Source organism: Halichoeres trimaculatus, unplaced genomic scaffold (assembly GCF_033239565.1).
Source record: "Halichoeres trimaculatus isolate MK-OKI-2021-1 unplaced genomic scaffold, fHalTri1.1 fHalTri1_scaffold_16, whole genome shotgun sequence".
Lineage (NCBI taxonomy): Eukaryota > Metazoa > Chordata > Actinopteri > Labriformes > Labridae > Halichoeres > Halichoeres trimaculatus.
The window spans coordinates 30649904-30676106 of NW_027437194.1; the positions used below are offsets into that span (position 1 = coordinate 30649904).

Genomic DNA, 26203 nt, shown 5'->3' on the forward strand with positions numbered 1-26203 from the left:
TGTGAACAAAGACTTTCTGCATTAATACTGAGTTCTGACACTCAGCTGGAGTATCTGAGGAACAGGGTTCTTTGTCCCAGGCACCACGCTTCTTAAAATCCCTCCAGAGCCATCGATCCTGCTCATCTTCACTTGGTGGGCTCCGTCTATTCTTTCCGTCACCGCGCTAATTCTTCTTTCTGTAGCTCTCCTTTCTTCCTTCAAGCTGCTCCAGACATCAAAGCTACACTCAGCTGCATGACGAGAACAAAAGGAGCAGCTTCGGCACAAAGAAAGCCTCTAAAATGTAAAAACCGCTGAGCAGTCCAACATGCTGAAATCTCAGGGTTACAAAACAAACCCACATGGGTCAATCCAGCACTCGACCATAAACAGCAATGGGGTTTTAGATCTGTGAGATTGCTGTGTTTGTTTCTTCACTAAACCTCTAAAATCCAGTTCTGTCTTTGTGTTTTTCTTCATTTTTAACTGTTTCACTCACATATAACATGCAGTAAACTGGAAATAACTCCAAACATTCAAAGTTCAAAGTACTCTGGAAAAAATGGGCCACTGGACATGTTTTGAATGTTTCATAGTCCAAATAAGCTAAATAGTCCAGGCAGGCATTTTGGGGCTCAGGTGATAAAGGGTTAAGTGGAAAATATTGTTACTTATGACTCGGTCTGCAGCATTATATGGGTCTATTTCAATGAAGCAACTCCAGTAGTGTGTGATACACTTAAATCAATGTTTTTACAAACTAATTAAAAAAAAAAAAAACTATTCCTTTATTTCTGCCTTTTTAATGCTTAGCAAGAGGAGACTGCCTTTGATCCAGAAATAAACACAAGTATTACAGATAAATTGATAAATTGTGAGGTCATGACTCTCACTAAGGCGTGTTTGTTTTGCAGTAAAAAAATGGAGCAGATCTTCTTTTTACGCTAACCTTACTTTTTTTTCCAAGACAAATTTTCCCACAATGCAAAGCAAAGAGGTTATCTGTTTATTCATAGTTACATAGCACTACTGTTTCAAACGTTAAAACTAGCAACTCAGTTTTTACTGTAGTTTAGCATCTGGCTATATCAAGAGGTACTTACAGCACGGTGCTCTGAGACATGACGTTAATGAATCTATGTTAAGAATTATTAGCAATCTACAACTCCACAATTTCATTCAGCAGACTCTTTTGTCCAAAGCGACACACAACACAAGCAAGAATTTAGACCAGAGGGAAAATATTAGTTATTGTAATGAAGTGCTTAAGGTTATTTGACCGGAGGTGCTGCCATCCTGGTTATGTCCTACCAGAGCTCATCTACCAACTCCAACCTCACCAAGCAAAGCTAACCAACCTCACTCTTCATTTTATTGATAGACTCTCAAGTTTGAACAGACCACTGCAGAATAACTGCTGACTGTGGGTTGGAATGAACATTAGCACAAACAGATAGCTTGTATTTTAGCCCGTGCTTTATCACTCTCCTGTTAATCTTTCTTCTGCTCTGACCTCCTTTTTCTTTCTAACAGTTCAGCTCCAGTGTCTAACATTACTTCAAAATAAATCATTCGTAGCTTTGTAGAGAATCCATTCATTCGCTTTAAAACAAATGCACATCTTAGCAAGAGCCATGTCCTCATGACAGTGGGTGCAAGTTTTCATCCCAGAAAAACACTAGCTTGTCCAGATAGTCCTCACATCCCCCTTAATAAGAAAAATCTGCCATAATATCATAAAAACACTTTTAAAAAAGACGTGAAAGCATAAGTGTCGGTTGCCAGTGAAACAGGTGCAGCAGTGTGAAATTCAGCTCAGCACAAAAAAAAATGCTGCAGCCAAAGAGTTCTTTGAGGAACTAAATAGAAATGAGGTTGAGTGAAAACTTTGCTTTATAGAAGTATAAAATATACGTAGATAATATTCTTATCTAACTGACCTTCAACAACTCTGCACCGTCATTAAACGGATCTCTATTTCCTCAAGTCTGTATGGGTAGGACTATTTAAAAAAATAGGAAAATAGTTAGCAGTGACCAACGGTATTTTTTCTTGAAATGCCCATACCTAATGCCAGTCCCAAACACCTATATGCTTACTGAGGTAAAACATCAAGTCTTTTAGAAAATAGTTTAAGTTACTTTAGTTTTGTATCAGAGCAACACTGCTTTGTACTAAGTGTAGGGATTGGTACCTTGACATTTGCAACGATACAGTACTGATGCCTGGTAGCTAGCAATCGTTATCGGTACTCTATGGTACAAATTTTCAGTACTATTTGGTGTGTTTATGTGGTAATAAATATTAATTTGTTTAATAATAAAATCTCAAAGTTTTTCAATTTACCATTTTTATTTCTCACTATATAACCTTGCAATGCTGTGTTCATGTCCAGCATGGAAAATAACCTACTCTTCCACTCCCTCACAGTCACAAGGATGTGTTAAGGTATGGAAACATGGTACCATTTGAATGGGAACTTGGTACTACAGACGGAATTGGTCGGTACCTATATAAGCACCTAATTAGGTACCCATTCCTAAAAGTAAAAATTGACTCAGAGATGCTGAATGCAGCAACAGGGCAAGCTGGGTTAACCTGTTCTTTTAACGCATGCTGAGTTAATTTCACCAACAGTTAAAGTTTAATTTCTTCATTTCCTAAGGTTAGAAAACCAACAGACAGAAGGGCTGGTTTGATCCAAACACTAGAGGATGGAGTTAACTTAGACTCAAACTGGGGTCAAAACTAAACCTTGTGCTTTTCAGTGTGTTTCAGGCTAGCAGCCAAATGGATCAACAGAGACATGACATCAGTGCAACAAGTAAGAACACATTATCAGTGTCCTTAAAAACCCAGGTTAACCCTTTTTATAAAAACCTGAGTCATTTCCATTTTTTCACAGATTTGACTCAGGGTTTGGGATCTTTTCTGTGGTTCTTCATCAGGTTTTACCTTGATGATATGGTTCTTAAACAGGTCGGCTGTTTACTTGTGTGTGCTATGGATGAAGGACTATGTTGCATTGTGTTCTGCACTGAGCAGACGCATAAAAGAATACATGAATAAATCAAAATGCATGAGGAATTAGTGCAGAAACAGGGAAAGGGGAAAAAACAGAGATTGCTTTCCAGTGAGCCATCTATCCCACTTTGACAAACTGCTCCAAAATCCTGTCCTTGACAAGTACACATCCATTAAGATCACCTGTCAAATTAGGCTTTTAAAAAGATTGATTTCCAAATTGAACTTTGAGGAGTCAGTCTGTGCACAAAAAAACAGCTCTACGATTCCATTGTATAAAGAGTAGTTTGAATAACTTTCTTCACAGCTTTTGTGATTTCACTGCTTTGGGTTTAATGTTCCAATAAAAGCAATTTACTCCACAGTGGTACCAAAAATAAAGCTGTAGGTGGTGCTGGAGAATAGCTACACTATCATAAAAATCTATGTGTTTTTCTCCCTTGGTGTGTATATTATGCTCATCATACCTTTGGGAATGACATATCATAAAAACAGGTGTTAAAATACTTGACTTGTGCTATGAATGGAAACATTTCTGAGAGACCCATCTCCGCCTACAAACATTTTCTTTAGAAAAGATAAACTTTAAAAAAGCTACATTTTGTCCTTAAAAGTTTTCTTTCTCTGACATTGAGCTAAATATAAAAACAGAGAGGCAAATAAACCCAAACAGCGTGAAAAACAGTGATTTTATTTCATATCTCTCCACCTACTCAGTATGAAGATTCTGCCCAAATCTAAACTCTTTGATTTGTAATCTGCAATGTTTTATTTTAGTCATTCAGATAAAAGTTTAAAGCTTTGTGTAATCTTTTTTCTGTCTTCCTGTCACTTATGAAAAAACTGGATTAACACTGTTGTGGTTTTGCTACAAACCTGCAGAGTCAAGGGGTTGTAGGTTAAAGCCGCTCTGAAAAAACCAACACACTGTCTTTATTTTGCCTGAACTTTGGAGAATCTGAGAAAACTAGATGCACTTTAATTCCTAACAACAATGTGATGGTCAAAACTGGTGCTTGTTTTGTCTTGTTTGTTTATAGGGTAATAAGATTTTGTCAAAGCAAACCAACTTCAATTTTCTTTGATAATTCAATCTAACCAACTCTTTTATGGAACCAATTAATTTAATGTTTGGTACTGAAAATATGATTTGGCTAAATGAACACACCCTGAAACTGAAAAAAAAAAGAAACACTGGCATTGAAAATCATGTTTTAAACAAAAAATAATATGGTATCAAACAGGTAATTGATAAGGTTTTGCTAAAGTTAAAAAATGGACATCAAATATTTTGTGTTTTTATTTTTATACACTTTTGCATTCTGATGTGTTTCTGAGAGAAAATCAGATTATATTTATCTTATGTCACTGATAGATGAATGACAATAATTTCAACAACATTTTTTGATCTTACTGTTTTTTCGCCTCTTGGTTTTTCAGTTTCAACTTTCTGTCACTCTCTTGAAGTGGAGGGTTTGGGATGAAGGGTTAGGAAGGCGTAACTTGTATATTATAGGGATCCACCCATACCAATCCAAGTATTGGGTATTGGTGTATCGGTGCCCCTCAAAGCTGGATTAGTATTGGTGGGAAAGGACCGATCCATGGTGCCGATCCAGACAACCAGCTTTATGCCTTTTATTTTTACCTGTGCTCTTTGCTACTTGATTTGACATGTTACCTCTGGTGCACTTTCTCTGTTTTTCTACTCATTTTTTGCCCTTTATCCAAAACATTACCAGTCTTATCCCACAGCAGAGCATGCAGGTTATTATTTTACACTGGTATCAGATCGATATCGGTACCGGCTAATACCCAAAGCCCAGGTATCTACATCAGAACCAGAAAAGCTGGATCACTGTATCCCTTCACATATGGATTGCGAAGACTGTGGCACTCGGCTGGACCCCACCGAACATCCACTTAGACATCCACAAGTTCAACTGAAGCTTCAAAACCATGAGAAAGTCTCTTTCTTTTTGCTGTTATTTATTAAGAAATGTGAAGGTTAAAATTACTTATCCATTATTACATTATTTTAAACTAACTTTAATGCTTTCCACTTCTTGATAAACAACAGTAGAAAGAAACAGACCAAGTTGTGGTTTTGGAGCTCCTTGTGAACTCTAGATTAGAGATCGACCAATATGTTTTCAGGGTCAACTCTGATAAGATTATTAGTGGTCAAGGAGGCCAAAGCACCGATATTTGGAGCTGACATTCATTTACAGTAGAAGTGAAAATACTGGCGTCAAAATTTTGAATAATATAAACTCCAACACTTGAACTTGTTTAAATGCCTTAAGCATGTTTATTAAACAGCTCTTAAGCTCAGCAGCATGTTAAGTTAGATTAAAACTTAAAAAAATAAAGAGCTCCCCTAAGTTTTCTACAGTAAATAAAGTTTTCCAAAAAGCGTCTCTGCATGTAACCACCAGACGGTGCTGTTTGTGACAGAGTAGTGACTGCAGACAGAAAAGGTGCAGCTGCATCAGAGCCAAATTAGCACAGATTTAAATTGATTTCTTTTCAGCCATGGGATTGAAAAAAGGGCCGATGCCAATACGCCTCAAAATGCAAATATCGGTCCTTCCCTATTGTAGATGTCTCACACTCAAGGGCTTCATAAGTCCACTGGGTTCCAGCTGAGTGCTGTGGTATTGGCGAGTAATATGCAAATTGTGCCCACATAGCCCTTTCCCTCAAACCCTCCCCTCCACGCTAATAGAGTGACGGAAAGTTCAAACTGAAGAAAAACAGTAGGCTAAAAGCGTGTGCTGACAAAAGACGACAAATGTCATTGAAATGATAATAAACTTATATTGATGAACCAGTGACATCAAATACATAAATTATGATTTTCATTCTAAAACACATCAGAATGCAAAAATGTTCAGAACTGAAATAATATATCAGTGTTTTATACTTCAGTAAAATGTTTTTAACTTCAGTAAAACGTTGTTAATGCCATTATAGTTCTTTTATTATGCACTTTTGTAATGCCTGTGTTTCTTTTTTCTGTCTCTGGGTGTGTTTTTCATACCAACTTTATTTTCAACACTAAGAATCACAGTCAGTGTTTTGGCTCCATACTCCTTGTAAAGAAGTGTGTTTATCAGAATATAAAACTTTACTTTATGCTGAACACTGATAGTTTTTAAATGACAGATTTGAACTGAATAATAGCTTTAGAATATTCTCGTTATACATGAGTTTGTGACTGTGGTAAGGATGGTTACTGTATTAGGTACTTTTATGAATACCAACCGAGTTCCTTCTGTAGTACCGAGTACTGATTCATGTAAAATCCAAAGGTACCATGTTTAGGTACCTTAATACATCCTTGTGACTGTGAGAGATTGGAAGAGTAGGTGATTTTCCATGCTGGACATGAACACAGCATTGCAAGGTTATATACTGAAGAATAAATGTATTGAATCAAAAACTGTGAGATTTTATTATTAAACACATTAATATTTTTACCACATAAACACACAAAAAGTACAGGTAAAACTGGTACCACTGAGTACCGATACCGATTGCCAGGTACAGGATTGGCACCGTATCGTTTCAAATGTGAAAGGTACCCATCCCTAGACTGTGGGCAGGCTAAGTAAGTCTGTGCTCTCTCTCTCTCGCTCTCTCTCTCTCTCTCTCTCACACACACACACACACACACACATATACACACACACACACATACACACAGATACACATCAAGTTAAAGACCCATTAAAGGGATGTTTTGACCTCCAAGATAATAAAGCAGAAAGATAATAAGACATGGGAAATAAAACATCGTAAATAAGAGATGAGGTCAAACTGACAGAGACGATATTACAGGATTAAACTTCATTCAGCTTCCTCATTGAAGTATTGATTTTATGCCAAACAGGATAGACACATCCTGCGTCATTCCTCTCATTCAGACACGCAGACGGTCAATACAGGTTTCAGGTTTCAATGAGGAGACTGAGAATTACAGACAGGGACAGGGAATGAGACAGTCAATCATTCTGGCAATAACCCAGCTTACCTCATCCCAGAATATGGGGTTAGGTTCATAACCCCCGACGGACAGAGCGTCTCCTTGAAGGCGCAGGTACACTGATGCATCGTGGTCCCTGACATTTGGCATGTTCTGAAATTAAAATGGAAATGAGTTGGAAACATTCAGAGCAATAACCACTGGTCTTCATTACCAGGAGAGGAATGAATTCTACCTTTCAGATTATTATCCATGATTTATTCCTGTTTCTTAAGGTCATACAGATACCAAAAAGTAGGGTAGTTTAAGTCTGAAAAATTTATAACACCAAACACCCTTAACACACAAAGAAAAGCAGGTTGATGACAAGATTTTTCAAGTGAAAAAGTCATATTTGGTGGTATAGCTCTGCTCTGGGAGCTCCCTGCCCTTCCAGCTGCCTACATGGAATGCCAAAGCCTTCAGATCTCTCTTCTCTCTGCTAAACTTTGTCAGCCAGTGAGGTGTCACCAAAGGAACTTTTGGTTTATGTGCCATAAATAGAATTGTATTCTTCCAGGAATGCATGCCCAACCATGGATTCTGAAAAATAGCAAATAACCAATTTTAGCGCTGATAATCTCATTTTTAATTCTAAATTGTATAAATCTGCACATTTGGATTTTAAGAAAGCTCTAAGAAGAGTTCCAAAATGCAACAGGAAGAAATGGGAGTGAGACAACAAAAAATTGAGTTCCCAATTTATTGAAAAACATCCAAAGTAGGGATGCACAATATTATCGGCGCAATATCGGTATCGGCTGATAAAAGCTCAAAAACACGTTTATCAGTATCGGCAAATATGAAAATTTCTGCCAATATGCACAGCCAATAAGGTGCTATTCAGTTAGGATTATTCTTTTTTTCCATCTGAAAAAATGAGCTCCTTTAATAAATAAATAAAATGTAGCTCTTCATTTATTTGCACTGCAGAGCTCTGTGTTTGTCACCAGGTTGTTACAGTAGCTCTAAAATAATCAAATGCAACTTGGTTATGTTTAAAAATGCATTGTACATTTAAAGTTCATGTGATGTAAAGAAATTATTTTTCTGTATTTCAATACTGAATGTCTTGAGTTTGAAAAAATAATACATTTCTTATTTATGGTAAAATCAAATGTTTTTTTGTCTTGTTTTATGTGTGTTTCTTAAACAAATGAGACCATCACAATAAGAGTAACATATAAATTCCAGTACAGGATAGACTTAGCTTTCTTTACAGTGAAAAAAACAAACAAACTTGTGATTATCGGTATCTGTATCGGCCAAAAGGGGTTTCAATATATCGGCATATCGGATATCGGCAAAAATCCAAATCGTGCATCCCTAATCCAAAGTGAAATTATCTGTTCATCAGCTGATCAAAAGTTTAATACCACAAACTTTAAAAGACAAAATATGCTCTAAAATGTGGATTCATGATATTTCCTGTGAGGTGTTCACTCTATCATGACCTCCTGATGGCGAAGGCTAAAATGCTTTCTCTCTGTGACCGTGGCTGATTGTTGACCTGCATCGGCAAGGCCTCTCACAACACGCCATCACTTCTGAGGTTGGACGCAGGAAGACAGACAAAAAATTTCACCAGAGCGAGCTAGAGGATCTGATTGGCTGTTCGTCAACACTCAGGAAAACCCTCGGCCCAGATTAAGGCCATTACTGGAGTCGACTGCAGCCCAGTAACCATCAGACGCCATCTGAGAGAGAAGAGCTTTAAGAACAAAACACGTCTTCAAAGACCTCGACTCCTTCAACGCCACAAACTCGCTGTTTGGACTTTTTCAGAGAGCAGCAACCATGAACATGGGACACTGAAAGGTGAAGAAAGTTTGATTCTCTGAGGAGAAAAAACTGAACCTTGATGTCCTGAGTGCTTCAATGTTACTGACATGACGAGGAGATCCCACTGGAGATGTTTTCACGGCGGCACAGTGGAGAGGGCGCCATCATGATCTGGGGCTTTTTCCTTCAATGGACCAAAGGAACTTCAGGTTGGTCAGGGGCGTCAAACGGCGGCTGGCTCTGTGGAGATGTTGCAGGGGGCCTCCTTCATGACTGAGGGCCCTGGTCTGTGTGGGAATGACTGGGTTTTTCAACAGGACAACGCTGCAGGTCACAATGGGCGCCTGAAAAAGGACTTCTTCCAGAGGAACCGGCTCACTCTTTGGACCATCCTGATGTTCCCCTGATCTAAATCACTCTGAACATTTGGGGATGGATGGAGAGGGACGTTTACAGAAATGGACATCAGGTCCAGAGAGTGGATGATCCTCCATGAAGACATCTTCACCACTTGGAGCAACGTTCACTAAACTTTTTTGTCTCACTTTAATTTCTTCATATTGCATTTTGATTCTATCCCGGCAGGATAAAATCACCACTAATTTTTAAATGACTGGCATTTATTAACTGTTTGTCCAATCTAAATTATGACAAAAAAACAAACTGGCGCAATCATCGGATTTTCAAGTTTCCGAGGTAACCTAAATGTATCATAAGTGATGTTAGCAACATGTCTAAACATACTGCAGAATTTTGTCAGCATGGCTTTGATCATCAAGTCTTTTGCAGAAAACAAAGTGTTGGCTCGCTACATTCCGTAAAAAAAAAAATTCTACGCTTCTTCCTGCTTTCAGAAAACCCTGAATGATGGACATACACCCTGTATTCACACTTCAAAAATCCTTTGAATTTTGCTTCCCATGGCGTTGTCTTACAGGCATTACATTTCTGCTCAGCCTCTCAGCACCCTGTCTCTTTACTGACAGAAGCTGCTTTGCAGATTGTCATGTTGCCTCTGACATGTAGACTGTCCACTGTGTAAAGCATAATGATAATATAGGCTGTAAATAGTTTGAAGAGTAAGTAGCTTGTAAATTTGATTCTGTTATACTGCTCAGGAGCCATTGTTGGCTTATTTGCGGCTTTGGTCGTGGTTGTCCTGGCCCCATAGAGGTGAAGAAATCATACTGCAGTAAAAAAATGAGTCCACAGAGGAAAAAAAATCTAAACATCAAAGTTAGTAGATTCTTTGAATGTAGAGACATTATCAATATTTTTCCTCTGTTCCTGTGGCTTAAGGATACCTGAAAATGTGTTTTATACACCTATTCCTTGTTTTTTCAACTTTTAAAAGTATAAAATCAGAGAAAATCAATTCCTCTCTAATGATTTATGGCTTTTTTTACACTGCATGAAGACATGATTGAGTTACATCAGCCTAAAGCCATGGTTTGACTGAATCTATAAAGGTGGTGGACTTTATTTTGCAGTGAAAAATGAAACAACAGTGACGGAAGCAGAAAAATAAGCAGAAACGTTGAGATTTTGAGGGTTAAGATCCAACGGTGCAAAATGTAAATTTGTGTAATTTTCCTCTGGTGTTAAAATTTGGATCAGATGTGTATTTAAAATTAAGACTATTTTGAGATCTCCTATAAAGTCCTTACAGGGCTTTAAATAAAATTCTTACAATAAAATATTCAACATTTCAGGATAATTTTGCGAAGAAACCAAAACTAATCTCTTTGCTAATGGACATCAAATGGCTTTCAGTGCTTTTCATTTCCTTTAATGGGAGCTTATGTTCAGACCAGGACATACAATAGAAGGTATAACAACCATTAAATCTGTGCTGCAGCGGTGGCATGCACCTTAACAAGCCATGGCATTTCTTTATGTATAGGATGCCAGCCACTGACATACCATGAAATCCTCATTCAGATCAGAGAGGAGAGAAGCATTCATCCTCCAGAGTCACAGTAAACATTCCTGCAGAGGGTCGGATGAACAGTCAGACTATATGTGTGTCATTTGTTTTCATCCTGTCCTGAGTGCTCCTTATTGGAAAGTCAATCAGCTCTCTGGGTACAAAAGCAAAATACCAGTGAACAAGCTGACATTTGGAAAACAGCGCTGTGCTCGTGACAAAAGCCAAACTGTCCTTTCCTGTACTGTCAGCCAGCTTAACTCATGCCATCAATACTGAATACAGCATACTGAGCTGGACTTCAATACACTCTGTCTGTCATGTAGTCACGCAGATAAAAACACACACCAGTCCTCAGCCAGCTTTGTGCTTCAGATGTAACACTAACACCCTCAGGGGACAAAAACACAGCCAATCTCACACACACATGTGGTCAGCGTGAGATGTGTGACCTGACAAGTCGCACGTACTTATGGGAACACATTTCCTAATGGTGTCTAAGTGTGTGCGTGTGTCACTGTGTGTGGGCTGATGTCTGTGTGTACATGGTGTGGCAGTAATGCTGGCTAAGCTGCTCTTAAACTACATAACACAGGAAAGCTGTGACAGCTCGCCTATATCCACCGGCCTCTAGAGGATGAGCACAGCTATGCATGTGTACACTTGCTAAACCTAACACACACAAGCTCTACAGTCACAGCACTGCAGTGGATCACGTGCACAAATCCTGACAGATGTTTTATCTCTGAACGTGGAGAAACCAAGAATCTCAACAAACATAAATGTGTTCAGCATTTAAAGGAGCAAACAAACAGCAGACTGTCCTCTCTGTATCTGAAACACATAAATAAACACAGTCTCATCCAAACACACTCTCACAGCAAGCTGCCTGTGAGCATCTGCAATCTCAGAGTGCCCCCTGTTGGTAGAAGTGGCTTAATACAGAGCAAGGCCATTTGAATAGAAAGTGTACAGGGATTAGGAGCCAGAAACACAAAGTGCTTTGTAGGAAGGAAAAAACATCAGTCACCCTCTTGATTCTGAAATAAATCATACACGCTCTTAAATTGTTGCTCATGAAAAGTTTTAAAGGAAGAGGAACCAGAAACGGGTTTGGTAATGCTACAGAGAAGCTGGAATACTCAGTTTGCTGCTCCAGGAGGGACACACAGAATCACACGTTTGAAGAGAGAAAAAAAGTGCAAGATTTCAAAGTAAAACATTCCCATACTGACACAAACACAAATGTTAGGAAATTAATTATTACTTTATGGCATTATTGTTTAAGAGTCAAATTCTATATAACCAGGTCAATAACTAGGGGTGCATCGATCACAATTTTCTGGCTGATCTCCAATCCTTAATAAGCCCAAGCTGCTGCTGCCAAATTGGGCTGATACCAATTTTTATTTTTTATTTTTCATAACTGACTGCATATACGTTCAATGTTCCAGTCTTATTTTATTAAAAAAATCATTGAACAGTAATTGTGAAAAAATAAAATCTTTATGTTTTAACTTCAACAACCAATAAAGTGTCCTGAGTTTTAGGTCTCAGAGCAAAAATCAACAATGGTTGGCTGTCAGACCTTCCCAGAGGATCAGTTTCATATGTAAGGATGGGCTGATCACCGATCACCCAAAATTGATAAAATTGGCACCGATCGATCAATGGATGTCTATAAATAACCCATTGAGATCAGGATCTCTTTTACAAGGGTGACCTAGCCAAGGGAGCAGCAAGACACTCATGAAAAGCCCACATAATAAAAAGACAGTTAAAGATGCTGAGAGGAGGATCTGTTTTAATGTGACTGCCTCGCCACCTTCTGGCCCAGAGTCTCACGCACACTGTCGTAAGGATGTAAGATGCAAAGATGACTTTTAACCAGGCATGTTTCTTTTGGGAACAAATTTTCTTTGTTCAAGTCAACTTTGCCGTGTGTGTACAGAGAGTAAAGAAGTATTATAAACATGCAACAATGTAGAGATACAAATAACATACTGTCATATAAATGAGGAAGTGGTCACACTGGCAAACCCTTGCATGCTTAAGCAACCTTAAAGTCCAGATTGTTTGGCCAGTGTGGCCACAAGTGTGTCGTACTTGAGCATGACTCACTTCTCTGCTTTGGCAGAGGTGTGCTTCAGCACAGTTCACTTCATGCATGGGCACAAGCACACGGGCAGGAGGTATGATCCATGACGTATGATCTCTGCAACTACTCCTCTGGACAATCATTTTAAAGAACAGCGAGGTGTCAGAGGGCTGTGTCAGACCAAAACAACTCACCATAAGCCAGAAAGTCTCTAAAGTTGTAGCAGTGCTCTCTGTCTCATTGTGCTGACCCTTATAAAATCACACTTTGTGTAAACGGACGCTGTATGATGACATAGTTGAGCTATGTGTGTGCCTGAAGTCTGGTTCGTATTGGAGTAGTGTGACCGCTGGCTGTACTTAAAGTAATAAGACTATTTCAGTGTTTCTCCTGGGATTGCAGCCTTGGGGGGCAGTGACGTTGTTCGGCAGCAGGGGGGGCTGCAAGCATGTTGCATCTTCACAAAGAAAGCATTGGGAGGAATCAGAGAATTAGATTAGATCAGGAATTGGATTAAAAAACAAGGTACAGACCTGATTTATGAGAGGGGGAACTCTTAATCACTTCTGCTGTGACCTGACACTGTATGGAAAATAAAATTGTTGATGTGCTCTCATTTAATTTTGTTTGTTAAAAATATGTTGTGGTATTTTTGTTGTTCATTTTGGCGTTGCATGTCACATGACCAAGGGAACTGCCCACAGGTATGCTGTCTCTAATTAATAAAACAGGTGAGCCCGTGCGTGCAGGTATTCGCTCAGCATTGAGCCACGTTTAACATTGTGTAGAAATACTCTGCTAACAGAAATTAACTCCACTTCTGGGGGGGGCAGGCCACCCCCCATATAATGGAAGGGGAAACACTGTATTTAGTCTGTTCAACAAAAGCACAAGGTGTAGACCTGACTGATGAGAGAGAGGACGCCTTAAATTACCTTTGCTGTGATCTGGTGCTGTATAGAAAATAAAATTAACTTGACCTCCAGGGTGGGATGAAGCAGCCCCTCCAGTTTGATGGTAGGTGAAACACCGCCAACTAAATCAAAATAAAGTACTAACAGAGTTTGTGTGTGTGAGACCCCGGACACATTTGGCTTGATGTCCACTGTTCATGTCTTTATCTTTTTTTTGTTTGTTTGTTTTTTTTATTTTCTCCCTCTGCAGTTACATCCATTCAACTTTTCCTGCAGGGTGGTGGAAACAAACACCCCGTGCTTTAACTAAAAACTTCCAAACTGGAGAAGCAACCTCTCTAGGGTTTGGGGACAGTACTGTCTTTCATCTGACATCTCCCCCAGCATGCTTTGTGCTGCTGCAGAGGGCTCATACTGAGGTAACAGCTGACGAGCGAGCTGACTGACAACCATGTTTTGCTTTTGTCTCTCCTGCTTCATCAGCGCCACAGGTTTACTGTGGTTCTGAGGGAAAAACTGGACCCAGATTCATGTTAAACAGCCAACTGCTCCTAAATCAAACCTGCTGTTTACCTGTGTGTCATGAGGGGCTAGAAAACACTGTCATTGGTCACATGATGAACACTGCCAGCCTGCTTGAAAACCAGCAGGACCTCTTACCTGTATGCCTTCAATTCTCTCTGTCACCACGTAGGCATGGTGCATAGCGATAAGAGGCACCTTCACTCCAGCCATTTCTCCCAGTTTGGTTGCCCAAACACCTGCATGCCAGAGGAAACAAAAAGAAATCACTAACATGACACCCCCAGTCCTGGATCCATCCAGAAACACCGTGAAAGAAGACAAGAGCTAGTGGTTTTGAATGAACTACCTGCACAGTTCACCACACAGGGCGTCTCGATGGTCCCGTGAGCTGTCTCCACTGCTTTTACCCTCTTTACACCGAGGTCATCTGTCCGGACCTGGATCCCAGTCACAGGACAGTTCTCGATCACCTGTTTCAAATGCAAAGAGTTAATGAAGGAACAAGCATCATGTATACTGAACATGCTCTGCGGCATCCTGACTAAGGATGGGTACCTTTCACATTTGAAACGATACGGTACCGATGCCCGGTACCTGGCAATCGGTACCGGTAGTCAATGGTACCAATTTTCAGTACTTTTTGTGTTTATGTGTTAAAAAATATAAATTTGTTTAATAATATATGTATGTATATATACACTTTTTCAAATGTATTCTTCAATATATAACCTTGCAATGCTGTGTTCATGTCCAGCATGGAAAATCACCTTTTCTTCCACTCCCTCACAGTCACAAGGATGCATTTAGGTACCTAAACATGGTACCTTTTGATTTTATGTGAATCGGGACCCAGTACTTTTGACAGAATTCGGTCAGTACCAATGAAAGTACCTAATTTGGTACCCATCCCTGATCCTGACAGTGTTTTCCCTGTGTTCAGTTTAATCCCATTCAACACTTTACTAAATTAGCTACTTTTATAGGTACTGGCCAGGTTCTGTTTGTAGTACCGAGTACCAATTCATGTAAAATCACATGGTGAGGTACCTAAACGCATCTTTGTGACTGTGAGGGAGTGGAGGAGTAGGCGATTTTCCATGCTGGTCATGAACACAGCATTGCATGTTTATATATTGAAGAATACATATTTCAAATAAAAAAACTGTGAGATGTAGTTATTTAACAAATAAGTGTTTATTACCGCATAAACACACAAAAAGTACAGAAAACTGGTATCGTTGAGTACCAGTGCTAAAGACAATTGCGAAAGGTACCCATCCCTACACACAGCCCACTCCCCCATCCCCTCACCAGGAGTGAGGGGATGGGGGAGCTTCAGTGCCTGGTCCTCTCACAATTCTTCCTGTGTTGCTTCCCCTCTGTAAAATTTTACTCAAACACAGTTCTCATTTCATGCTTATACTCCTGACGTTCAAATCTACATCTCCACCAGATCTTTCAAAATTCAAATTTCATTTCATTTAGCTAGCTTGGTCGAGTAAAGTTTGCTCTTCAGTTTGTTTATTATTTCAAAGAAGTTCTTCACTCTAACTTTGTGTCAAACGTTAGCCACTGGTTATTTCCCCTGTTCTCACTAAACAAAGCTCATTATACTGGTATCTGGCATTAACACTTCCTACTGACTTTATCTTTGATTAGTAATTAGCATGAAGCTTTCAGACAGCTCCAGTCACCATGTGGCCACAAAGGTTTCAGTAAAAACAATGAAAAACAGTCACATGACCAATTCATTTTTTTTATAAATTAATGACAATTTGAATTTCATGACTCATCTCTACCAGGGAGACCAAAAATATGAATAATGCTTCAAAACATAAGTATTCTTCTATTTCTGTTTTTGTTTTGTTTTTGTTTTTTTTGTAAACCTAAGTAAAAAAGAGACACCATCCATTCTTGTTTATCTGAGCTAATGTGAAAAATAAATAATGGCTTAAAATTACAGGAAAGTAAAATGAGTTAACCAACTTATCCTTCCTTGTCTTTTTTTTGTCTTACTGCTTGTCTTTTGCATCATGACACATGCAGCGTCCATATTTAACATCTTGACAGGTTACTACATCAGTATAATACCAGTGGCCCGGTGAAGTGCTTAATTATAAATATCAATGGTCTGTAAAACAAGCTGAGCAAGTCATGGACAATTTAGTGAATCTTACAAATCCTCCCAGATATAATTTTAAAAGTAGACGTGTCCAAAAAAAAGGGCAAAAATGGACATATGAGCACTCCAATCTGTTCATGTAGCCACTGAAAGTAGCAGCCTGAGCTAATCCTGCTGTCCAGGAGCTATGCCCTCTGTTTCCACAGTGATCTAATTCAATGTAGCTACCTTAGTGAGACCAAAAGGTGAGACAAAGGCCTATATTAACTTCTTGTGTCTAAAAGTTTGACAATCACTACATGAATAAAATCTGCACTTTGCCAGCTTAAATTTAACCCAAAGTTCTTAGACTGTGAAATGAAGGCACTGAGGATGAAAAAACTGCAGATCTCTCATAAGTTTAACTCAGATAAACTTAAATAATGTGGGTTTGTGTGTCTCACTCACAAATTACAACTTATGAGACCATTTGGTGGAAACAGTTATTAATGTTTAACACAAAGTCATGACCTGACTGTCTACACTGTTCAAATAAGGCTGCTATCCCACAAACTCAAAAACTGACTCTGGATCACAAAACTGGAATGAGTTTGAGTTGCAGGTAGGAAAGCAGGACTTGGTTCAAAGGAGCGTTCTCCTAAAACATGCATGCTGAGGTCAAACAAAAAGGAGTTTTTTTGTACCACCAGAAACACAAACAACAGCCAAGACCACATCTCCAGTGTTATTGATGCTGCTATAACTATTTTTATTATTATAACTAGCATTACTATTATTGCTATTATTATTATTATTATTATTATTATTATTATTATTATTATTATTATTATTACTATTATTATTACTATTATTGATATTGTTATTGATATTATTATTATTATTATTATTATTATTGTTATTATTATTATTATTATTATTATTATTATTATTATTATTATTATTATTATTATTATTATTATTGCCAGTACTTTTATTTTTATTACTATTGCTATTGTTTGTATTTATTTTGTATTTTGCTGTATAGAACCTGTGTTTTTATTTATCTTCTTTCTACTCTTATCTATTCTGCACATCTTTTTTGTACTACGGTGTTACTTGCTGCTGGAATCTGAATTTCCTGAGGGAACCCTCCCAAAGGATTAATAAAGTTCCTATCTAATCTAATCTAATCTCTAATCTATTGTTTGGATAAATTAGTAGATATCTGCACTTTACCGTGGCTCCTCTGGCAGATGCAGCTCGGGTAAGAGTGGTGCAGGTGCCAGCTGGGTCCATGGTGCCGTCTTTTGGTACGTACAGAGTTCCATACAGATCATCGACGTTCATCAGAGGATACAGATCCTTGGTCTCAGCAGGTGACAGCACGTGGGACTCGATACCATAAACTTTACCCAGCTGGAAACAGAAGGAGGGTTACATTTATACATTTCTAAATTGTCGTTTTTTTTACACATCAGATAAGAAATCTTAGCCCCTTTTATGAGCTTCACAGTAAAAGCTCAAAAATGAATCTTGTTATTTTTCCTCTTGTGAACCAACTGCAGGAGACTTCAGCAACAGTCAGTGTTAGAAGTAAGAGAATAAGCAGTGATTTAACAGAGTACAACTGCACATAGCTAGGTCAGTTTAACTACAAAGTTTCAAGAGAACTTTGAACTTCTCAAACACATAAATGAAGGTAAACGAAGCCTTTTCCAGGGTCCTGTGAACAAACATTCAACCACAAACCAAAAAGTGAGTAATTGTTGCTGAAAACTTTCAAAAACCAATCTAAGTGGGGAAAAGCTCCTATGTATTCAGATTGTTGCAACAATTGAGTTTATTTTAAATGCAAATGTCTGGAGTACTTACTTACTAACATCTCTGAGCTAGTGCTATCAATCATAAATTATTAATCTGACCTTAATCCATCAGATAGGTTCTTCTATGAACACAAAATATAAAATTAATGACCAGTTTATCACAATCACTCTGACTTTTATAACTTTAAGATAAACCCTAATGTCCTTTGAAGCAATGGTCTTTCATTCATTAAGTTCAGAACAATGTATCCTCAGGTGACTTATTAGATCATATGTGTTCAGTTCATTTTCACAGAGAGACAGGTTCAGAGTAAGAACGCACTGATCCAACTTTTGTGGTCTCAATACCGATACCTGGGCTCTGGGTATGGACTGATACCGATCCTGACCAAATAATGGGAGAAGACTGGTAATGGTTTGAGTAAAAGACAAAAATGAGTACGTATGGAATTACTAAAGTTAATATTTATTTTAACTATAAGTGTTTACATTTTTACCTGCAGTTTGGTTAAAAAAAGCTCCAGAATTCACAGAAATGACTATTAGATTGTAAAATAATATATGTATACTTTGTAGACTAGATCTTAGTTTAGTCTTAGTATCAAGCTTGGACCAATCCTTTCCCACCAATACCCGATCCAGCTTTGAGGGGTCTGATCCAGGATCGGTTCAGAGATCATAATTTAGAAGGTTAAATTGGATATGACACCAAAAAATGCATCTGAAATTTACTCTACCCAGGGCTTGAGACTGAGACCAAAATGGTTGCATATGCGACCATTTTTTCAGTGTGTGCAAGTGAAATACTCATCTGGTCGCGCTCGTGCGAGTGCATATGTTTAAGTACTTCATCTATCATGGGCACTGAACAAGACATTGAGGCTGAATTCTCCCTCTCTTTCACTGGCTCAGTCAGTCTCCTCCACCTGAACTCTCTCCTGTTCTAAAGAGAGAGCACCGTTGCATACACCCGCAGCGTGTATGCGCATCACACATCGAAGACAGACAGAACTTCACAACGACACGCTTTTCACTTTTAGAGTCAGCCTCCACACTATATGATTCCCGCTGCTCTAAACTTTCCTTATTGGAGAGGATGCTACGTTAGAGCAGAGTTATGTTAGTTTAACTCACGACACGTTATGTCAACACCAAAAAAGAAAGAAAGAAAACAGCTAAAGCTCTGATAAACTCTTCATCAACGAGCGCTGCGTGTTGCACCATTACCTGTCTGTCTCTGAGAGGTCTCCTACAGAGTCTTTGGATCAAACCAACTAAGAGAGAGGGGGTGGATGGTTTTTGAGTTTTCGATATAACGCTCAAGTACAGGACTTGATTTGAATTAGGAAAATATTAGAGATCACAGGAGCAAACTTAAAGTAGGGGGACAATCAGGAGAAATCACCAGCTAGGAGACTAGCAGGAGAAAGGGTTAAAAAATGAGAGACTCCCTTCATATTCAGGAGTGTTGGCAGTCTGCCAGCACTCTCAGTAAAAGAAACGAGTTTATGAAAGACACAAATTGACAAAGACGAAAAATAAAGATATTTTCTGTATCATTTTAAGTTATCTTAGTAAGTAATTAAAGTCACTTAGGAATTTTAGTCACTGTTTTATGTAAAGCCTCGTTTTTATTTCAATACTTTATTTTTTCAACGAAAATGATTTTTTTAACTATAACAACCCTGATATGTAAACACATGCATGTCTTTTGTTCTTATTCGCTTTTATTTAAAAGCATTTTTATTGTCTTCTTTTAAAGTTACATAAAAGAAATAACCTGTTTTTGTCAGCCAGAGCTTGTTGCAGACAAACTTCATATTTACAGTCAAATATTTAGCAAAATCATAGCTAGAGTTACTACACACAGATAAATAAATAAATAAATAAATGGTGCAACCAAATCATGTGCTACCAGTGAAAAAGTTAGTGTAGAGCCCTGACTCTACCTCTACTAATCCCTACGAAAAGTGTTATTTTTGAAACTACATTGAGCAGCGCAAGCTGTCAGCTACAACTCAATTTCAATTCGCAGATGCTTTTGTCTCAAGTGACATACAACACAAGCAAGAACTTAGGCTGAGGAATAAAACCAGTGAGAGACTTATTCTACTGCCATTATCAGATGATGTTAAGTGTTCATTAAAAAAAATAACTTGCAATATGCTGTTTAAATGCAAAGATCATTCATTTACATGAGATCGTAATCCATTTGCTAGTCTGAAGGTATATATCATCAACGTAAGACTACAGTTCAGCTCACGATGCACTTTTAGGCCTGGCTTCATGCTACAAATTACCACAACTGGAGCTAATCAAGAAATCAATGTGAAGGTAAACCAGTCTATGGGCCTGGGTAATGAAAATGTATCGCTGCTCAGGCTGCAGGTCCAGAGTCTGACGGCAGCTTCTTTTCAGAGCTGCCAAACTTTTTTAAATAACCATCTTAAGGTTTCACATGATTTTTCTTTTTTTGTCTGAAAGTAAATAATTTGTTATAAAGCTCTTAAAGATAGAAATCCCGGACGAATAAAGTAATGTTTTACAGAAGAAAGTACACACTGTGTTCCAAATTATTATGCAGGGGATGCTTTCTGAAAAATCTAAAAGCTTCTGTTCAGAAGGAAACAGTGTTTTAGGATGATGAAGGCTCTGTACTTGAAATAAAAAAACTTTTTTGTTTGACTCTACAAAGCTTTCTAATATCATTTCCACAGTTCCACTTCATGCAAGTCCTCTTCAAATTTGACCATGGGAAAGAAAAATGACCTGACTATAGAGGGAAAGAGTCAAACTGTCAAGAGTCTGAGGGAGAGGGAATCTACGAATGCTGAAGCCAAGAAATTGTTGCGTGAGTACCAGACCATAAGTAGACATGTCCAAAAGAGTCAGGATGGCAAACACTCAGAGTAATGAATATTTAGAGGCATGTTGTTTAAAATCACATTTTTTTTCACCCACCATGTTCATCAACACCTGATCACTGTCCCATGCTGATTTCTGCATCCAAATCTTTGCTGATTTCTACACCAGACAAATAAATGAGGGACTTCATTGCTATGATGTCAAAAGAGTAAACATGAAGCCACAATTATACTTAGTATATGGTCTAGCTTAAGTTAGTTAAGTGTTTGGATTGAAGAAAGAGAAAGGGTGTGGCCAGCTTATTTTGTAGTTCCTTTAAAAGAAAGAACTGTTAGTAAAATGTTTGAAAGTATTAAATGAATAGAAAATTTATCCTAGTGAGAAAATTCTGACAAACTCCCTTAAACTTTTTTTTAGATCAGCTCATGAAATATTTCATTCATCAACCAATGCAACTAACACTCCACATGATGACAAAAAAACTCTGTATGTGATTCTTACCGACATGAGGCGCTTGTACTCATCCAGCCTCTGCTTGTTGGAGGCAATGAAGAGTCCTCCATTCTGGATCCAGCCTGTATGGAGACCGGTCTCCTCCTCCAGGTCTTTGCTGATAACATTTCTGGTGTGAGCCAAGAGTTCGACTTCCACATCACTGGGCCGGAGCTGCCACAGGAGGCCTGGACGACACAAACACACATGTTTGAAGCCTGAACTGCTTGTATGGTGTGTGAGCAGACGAGTGGTTTTGCAATTCAACACAGGAAGAGGAGGAAGTTACACATAGACTTCTTATCAACACTCTATAGGATAACTTGATAAGTTAAGGATTCAATAAAGGGGGAAATAAGAGTCACATTTTCCCCTGAATCTCAAAAACCACACTCAGATCATTTCTTCAGATTTGATAAGCAGAATAAAAGCATGTTTAGAATCATGAAGAGGACATTTGTATACCCACACCCATCTCACACACTCCGTCCTCATATCTGTCCACACCCTGACAGTGGGCTACCTGCAGTGTGCCAGGTGGTGCCAGCAGTCAGTCTGTCTCTCTCTAACAGGACTGCGTTTGTCATCCCCATCTTAGCCAGGTGGTAGATGGTCTGACAGCCCAGACTGCCTCCTCCAATCACCACCACGTCCGCTGACCTGAGGACAGGAGAGGAAATCTGCAGGTAAGCTGGAGCACGGCTTTAAGAGTGGAGTAAGTAGCATGAAGATACAACAGTGATTTTGCAGATACAACTGTTATGAAAAGTTCATTTGGTCCTATTTCTTCATGCTTCTAGAGGGGTTGAGCTGTAATGTGTTCAAATCTTTAACTAATGTAATTTTCATAAAGGACGTGTTAATTTTTAATTTTTATTTTCATCAGCAGAAGCTTCTTTTTTTAAATTTGATATTTTTTGTATTTGATTGTCTTTAAAATGTCTGAGGAAGCAGCTGAATATGTGAAGCACTGAAGTCCTTGAGTAACTTCTCTAAGGAGACGACAAAGTTAATCAGATTGAATCAAATCAAACTACATCATATTGTTGTATCATGTCATACTGACTCAGGGTGTACTGTACTCCTTCATTTCTCCCTTCAGGAGGCAGAGTGTGTAGCCTAAATGGATACACACTACAGGATAATAAGGCTGGTTTTGTCTCGGTCTACGATCAAAGCAAGCAATTGTCTGATGTCTGCAAATGATGCTGTGTGTGTGATTTTCCTGTGGTGTGGGGTGTGTTTAAAGTGATTTTCCTGGTCGCAGCCATGCGGAAGGCCTCTGATACAGTAGATAATGAACAGATTTGTGACTAAAAATCCTGTAGTGTGTGTATCCCTGCCGTCACCACAACTTTTTCTCTAATCATTTTTCTTTATTGTGTGGTTTGTTTGTTTTTTTCAAATTCTTAGAGGCTGAAAACAACTATGTCCATCATGTTTGTTTACGCCAAAGTCACATTTCACTATGTGAAATTTGGAATACTGAGCGTGAAGAAGCTGATACTCTGCTAAAGGATCTGTTAGTGTGCGGTGTCCTCGGAGTGCAAACACCACACACTATAAGATCAAAGAGAGAGATCTTGTGGGATCTGTCTTTTGTGCGATTTGTCTTTTGTTATCATCCATTGTGTGCTCTTTAAATGTGTGAAGCTTTGAAGAATCCTGTAATGTGTGCCAGCTTTGCCCTGGCATAGATAAGTCGTAGGCAGAACGGGCGCTGCTCTCTCAGTCTTCCTTCTAACAGCTGACTACAGAGTCTTCCTCCTTTGCTGTGTTTTAGGTCAGGGAGGTGGCTAAGTGGGCTCCAGATAGAATCAGTGTTGTCACTATCTGGAGCTTGCATGCGTGCATGTAATTCACCCAAATATTGTTACAATACATTTTTCAGATAAATTAACATTTTTACAAACAACATTTCTTTTGAGAGATTGGACACCTATAAACTGATCTTCAGCTTGAAAAGTTTATGAACACACAGTCCAGCGCTGATGAACTGCACCAAGTATAACAGGTGAATCAACAGTTTCACAGTTTATCAGTAGTGCACACATACTGCATTCGGCTCACCTGGGTAAAGGCTTAGTGGGCCCAGAGGAAGCCCCGTCCTGTTTGAGTGTCTTTTCATAGGGGACATTTTTTTCCTTGGTGGGCTCAGAGCTGCAGGAGCGAGCAGGCATCCGGCACAAGGGAGAGCGTGGAGGCCGCACTGCTGACACCAACCGCCGAACTGTGCTCCCGAGGAAGGCCATGGCCCCTGTGGACAGAAAATTGAAGCTATTCATACCTCTGTGGACTTGATCATACAATAGATTACTGCTATCAACATTTAGAGCTAAGTCATGAACAGTAACTTATCTTCACAGGTTTTTCCAAAATGATTGCTCTGAATAAAACATGAGGAATAACCAAGTATAAATGAAGGTAAGGCTTGATGTGTTTGAGGGTTGAAGTAAATGAAACCCTGGGCTATTATTTGATTTCTTCACGTATCCAAACACAAAGTCTGTTTATCATACTGAAAGGAAGGCTGGATTAAATACTTTTTCACACTTTTTCACCTAAACTGGGTCTTGAAAACAGGTGGTTTGAGATATTAAAATTAGCACTTGCTTCAATAAATTGACTCCATTTCTAAGACCAGGGCAAAAAAAAATGCAGAATCAAGAAAAACAAAACAGTTAATGAAAAAAAATCAGGTTTCCAGGTGTAGCTGTAATGGTAAAAATGAATGATAGCCTTGTCGGTTAAGCTTTTATCTCTGCAGCATGTTTTATTGCTTTAGCCCCATGGTTGATGTCAGTAGGGGGTTCAAAGTAGACCAAGATCAGGTAATAACTCACCTATCCTAATAAACATTAATAAGCATTTTGCTGGTATGTTTACTGCACCAAAACAAAGGACAAAGCTACACATGAACAAGACTGTCACTGTTAGAAAGTGGAAAGTAAAACCTGCAGGCACCGCTTTGGACTCAAACAGTGGGTAAACATCATTTTAGAGTCGCTTCATTTGCTTATTCATCAATTGGCGCTGCAGTGGTACAACTTATGCAACCGTCATACAGTTCTGTAGGTGCTTCAGGAGCAAACTTCACATAAACACACGTACAGAACAGCCAAACATGCACGTAAACACATATGGTTTGCACGTGCATGTCACAAATCGCGTGCGTAACGGCGAAAACGCCACGTCTTAAAGCGTCAAAAGCAGCTCGTGAGGCTACAAACTTGCAGTAACGTGGCACATATGATGCACATGATCTCCAACAAACAACGTTACCTAACCTGAAAGTCCACCGTAAATGACTTAAAGCTGCATGAGAGCGGTTTCTCTTCACTTCACACTTACTTACACTCCGCGTGTCACAGACTTTCCGGGTCAGTGCACTCGATGGAAGGCGTTTTGGAGACGGGTCTTGTATAATTTAAGGAAAATGGCTGAAAGTTGCTGGGTTTTTCTGGAGAAACTCAGCGATTTTCAGCGTGGCTCGTGAGGAGCAGTTCACGAGCTGTCACCTAGCGCGAGCTGAGAGTGGGTAACTGGACCATGTAGTAGTAGTTCCTGTCTTGGTCCCTCCCCTTCCATTCGCTCTGTAAACTGAGAGGAACATTCTGATGAGTCAAATGAGGACACTGCAAATTAATAATGTCTGTCTTTTAAAGGACAAAATGTATCTTTACCAGTAATTAAACTGTGCAGAAACAACAGACAAAGTATGTGGTGAGGAGAAACATATAAGGCTAAAAAGTTTAAGCACTTTTAGCTTTAAAGGGTGCTCCGGACTTAGCACAACACAGGGATGTTTTTTTCTTACCTTATCACTGTTGCTCAATAGTGTTATTTAAAGCAACCTCTGAACCAAGTACATAAGCTGAATATAAAACTGCAGTTTCTTCATTGTCCACTTGAGGCTGGCAGCAAAAGCATATAAAGTCCCGTTAAAGATCCCGTGAGGAGGATCTGTTTTAATTGGACTGCCTAGACACTATCTGGCCCGGAGTCTCATGCACACTGCTGTAATGACTTTTAGCAAGGTGTGTTTTTGTTTTGGAGTTAAATGGAGATTGGATTGAAACAAATTTTCTTTGTTAAAGACAACTTTTACAGGATACAACATCAGTAGTCACGTAGCTATAGGCCTACGGTTTGAAACGTGACATTAAGTAAACTTGTAGTAGCCGACTGCATGTACACTATCTGGCATATCTGTAGGCTTGCGTGACAACAAGTCAACACAGTCAGTTTATTTGTAGTTTAGTAGCTGTCTATATTTAGCACTCAGCTGGCAGCCCGGTGCTCTGAGACATGTCTGTAATGTTTAACGTCAGTGAATCCTGGTTATATCCTGCCAGTCATTTAGCAAGCAGCGCTAGCGTAACCTCACTCTTCATTTTATCGATAGACTCTCAAGTTTGAACAGACCACTGCAGAATAACTGCTGTTAGTGGGTGGAATCAACATTAGCACAAACAGATTAGCCCCCGTATTAGTCTTTAACTCGTGCTCTATCGCTCTCCCTGGTGCCCTTCTGTCAGTTAGGCTCCAGTGTCCACCATCACCACAAAATTAATCACAGAAATTGTTTTCAGCAGAGAAAAACACGGATCGCACCTCTCACTAGTAAAGTTTGTTAGCCAGCA

General features: G+C 38.9%; 1 protein-coding gene across 2 annotated transcripts in view; it reads right to left on the minus strand.

Annotated features, from left to right (window-relative positions):
- sardh (sarcosine dehydrogenase) overlaps positions 1–25155 on the minus strand; it is an 85243-nt gene extending 60088 nt beyond the window's left edge. The window contains exons 1-8 of one of the 2 annotated variants that reach the window (XM_074690967.1): positions 24916–25155; positions 23631–23817; positions 22084–22220; positions 21570–21748; positions 17617–17796; positions 14626–14749; positions 14415–14515; positions 7043–7147 (exon numbers count right to left, since the gene is read on the minus strand). In XM_074690967.1, coding sequence (XP_074547068.1) covers positions 7043–7147; positions 14415–14515; positions 14626–14749; positions 17617–17796; positions 21570–21748; positions 22084–22220; positions 23631–23812 — 1008 coding nt within the window. In that variant the 5' untranslated portion in view covers positions 23813–23817; positions 24916–25155. Of the gene's footprint in view, positions 1–7042; positions 7148–14414; positions 14516–14625; positions 14750–17616; positions 17797–21569; positions 21749–22083; positions 22221–23630; positions 23818–24911 lie in introns of both variants that reach the window. The other variant, XM_074690968.1, reaches the window with a different exon arrangement.
- Positions 25156–26203: the final 1048 nt, after the last annotated feature.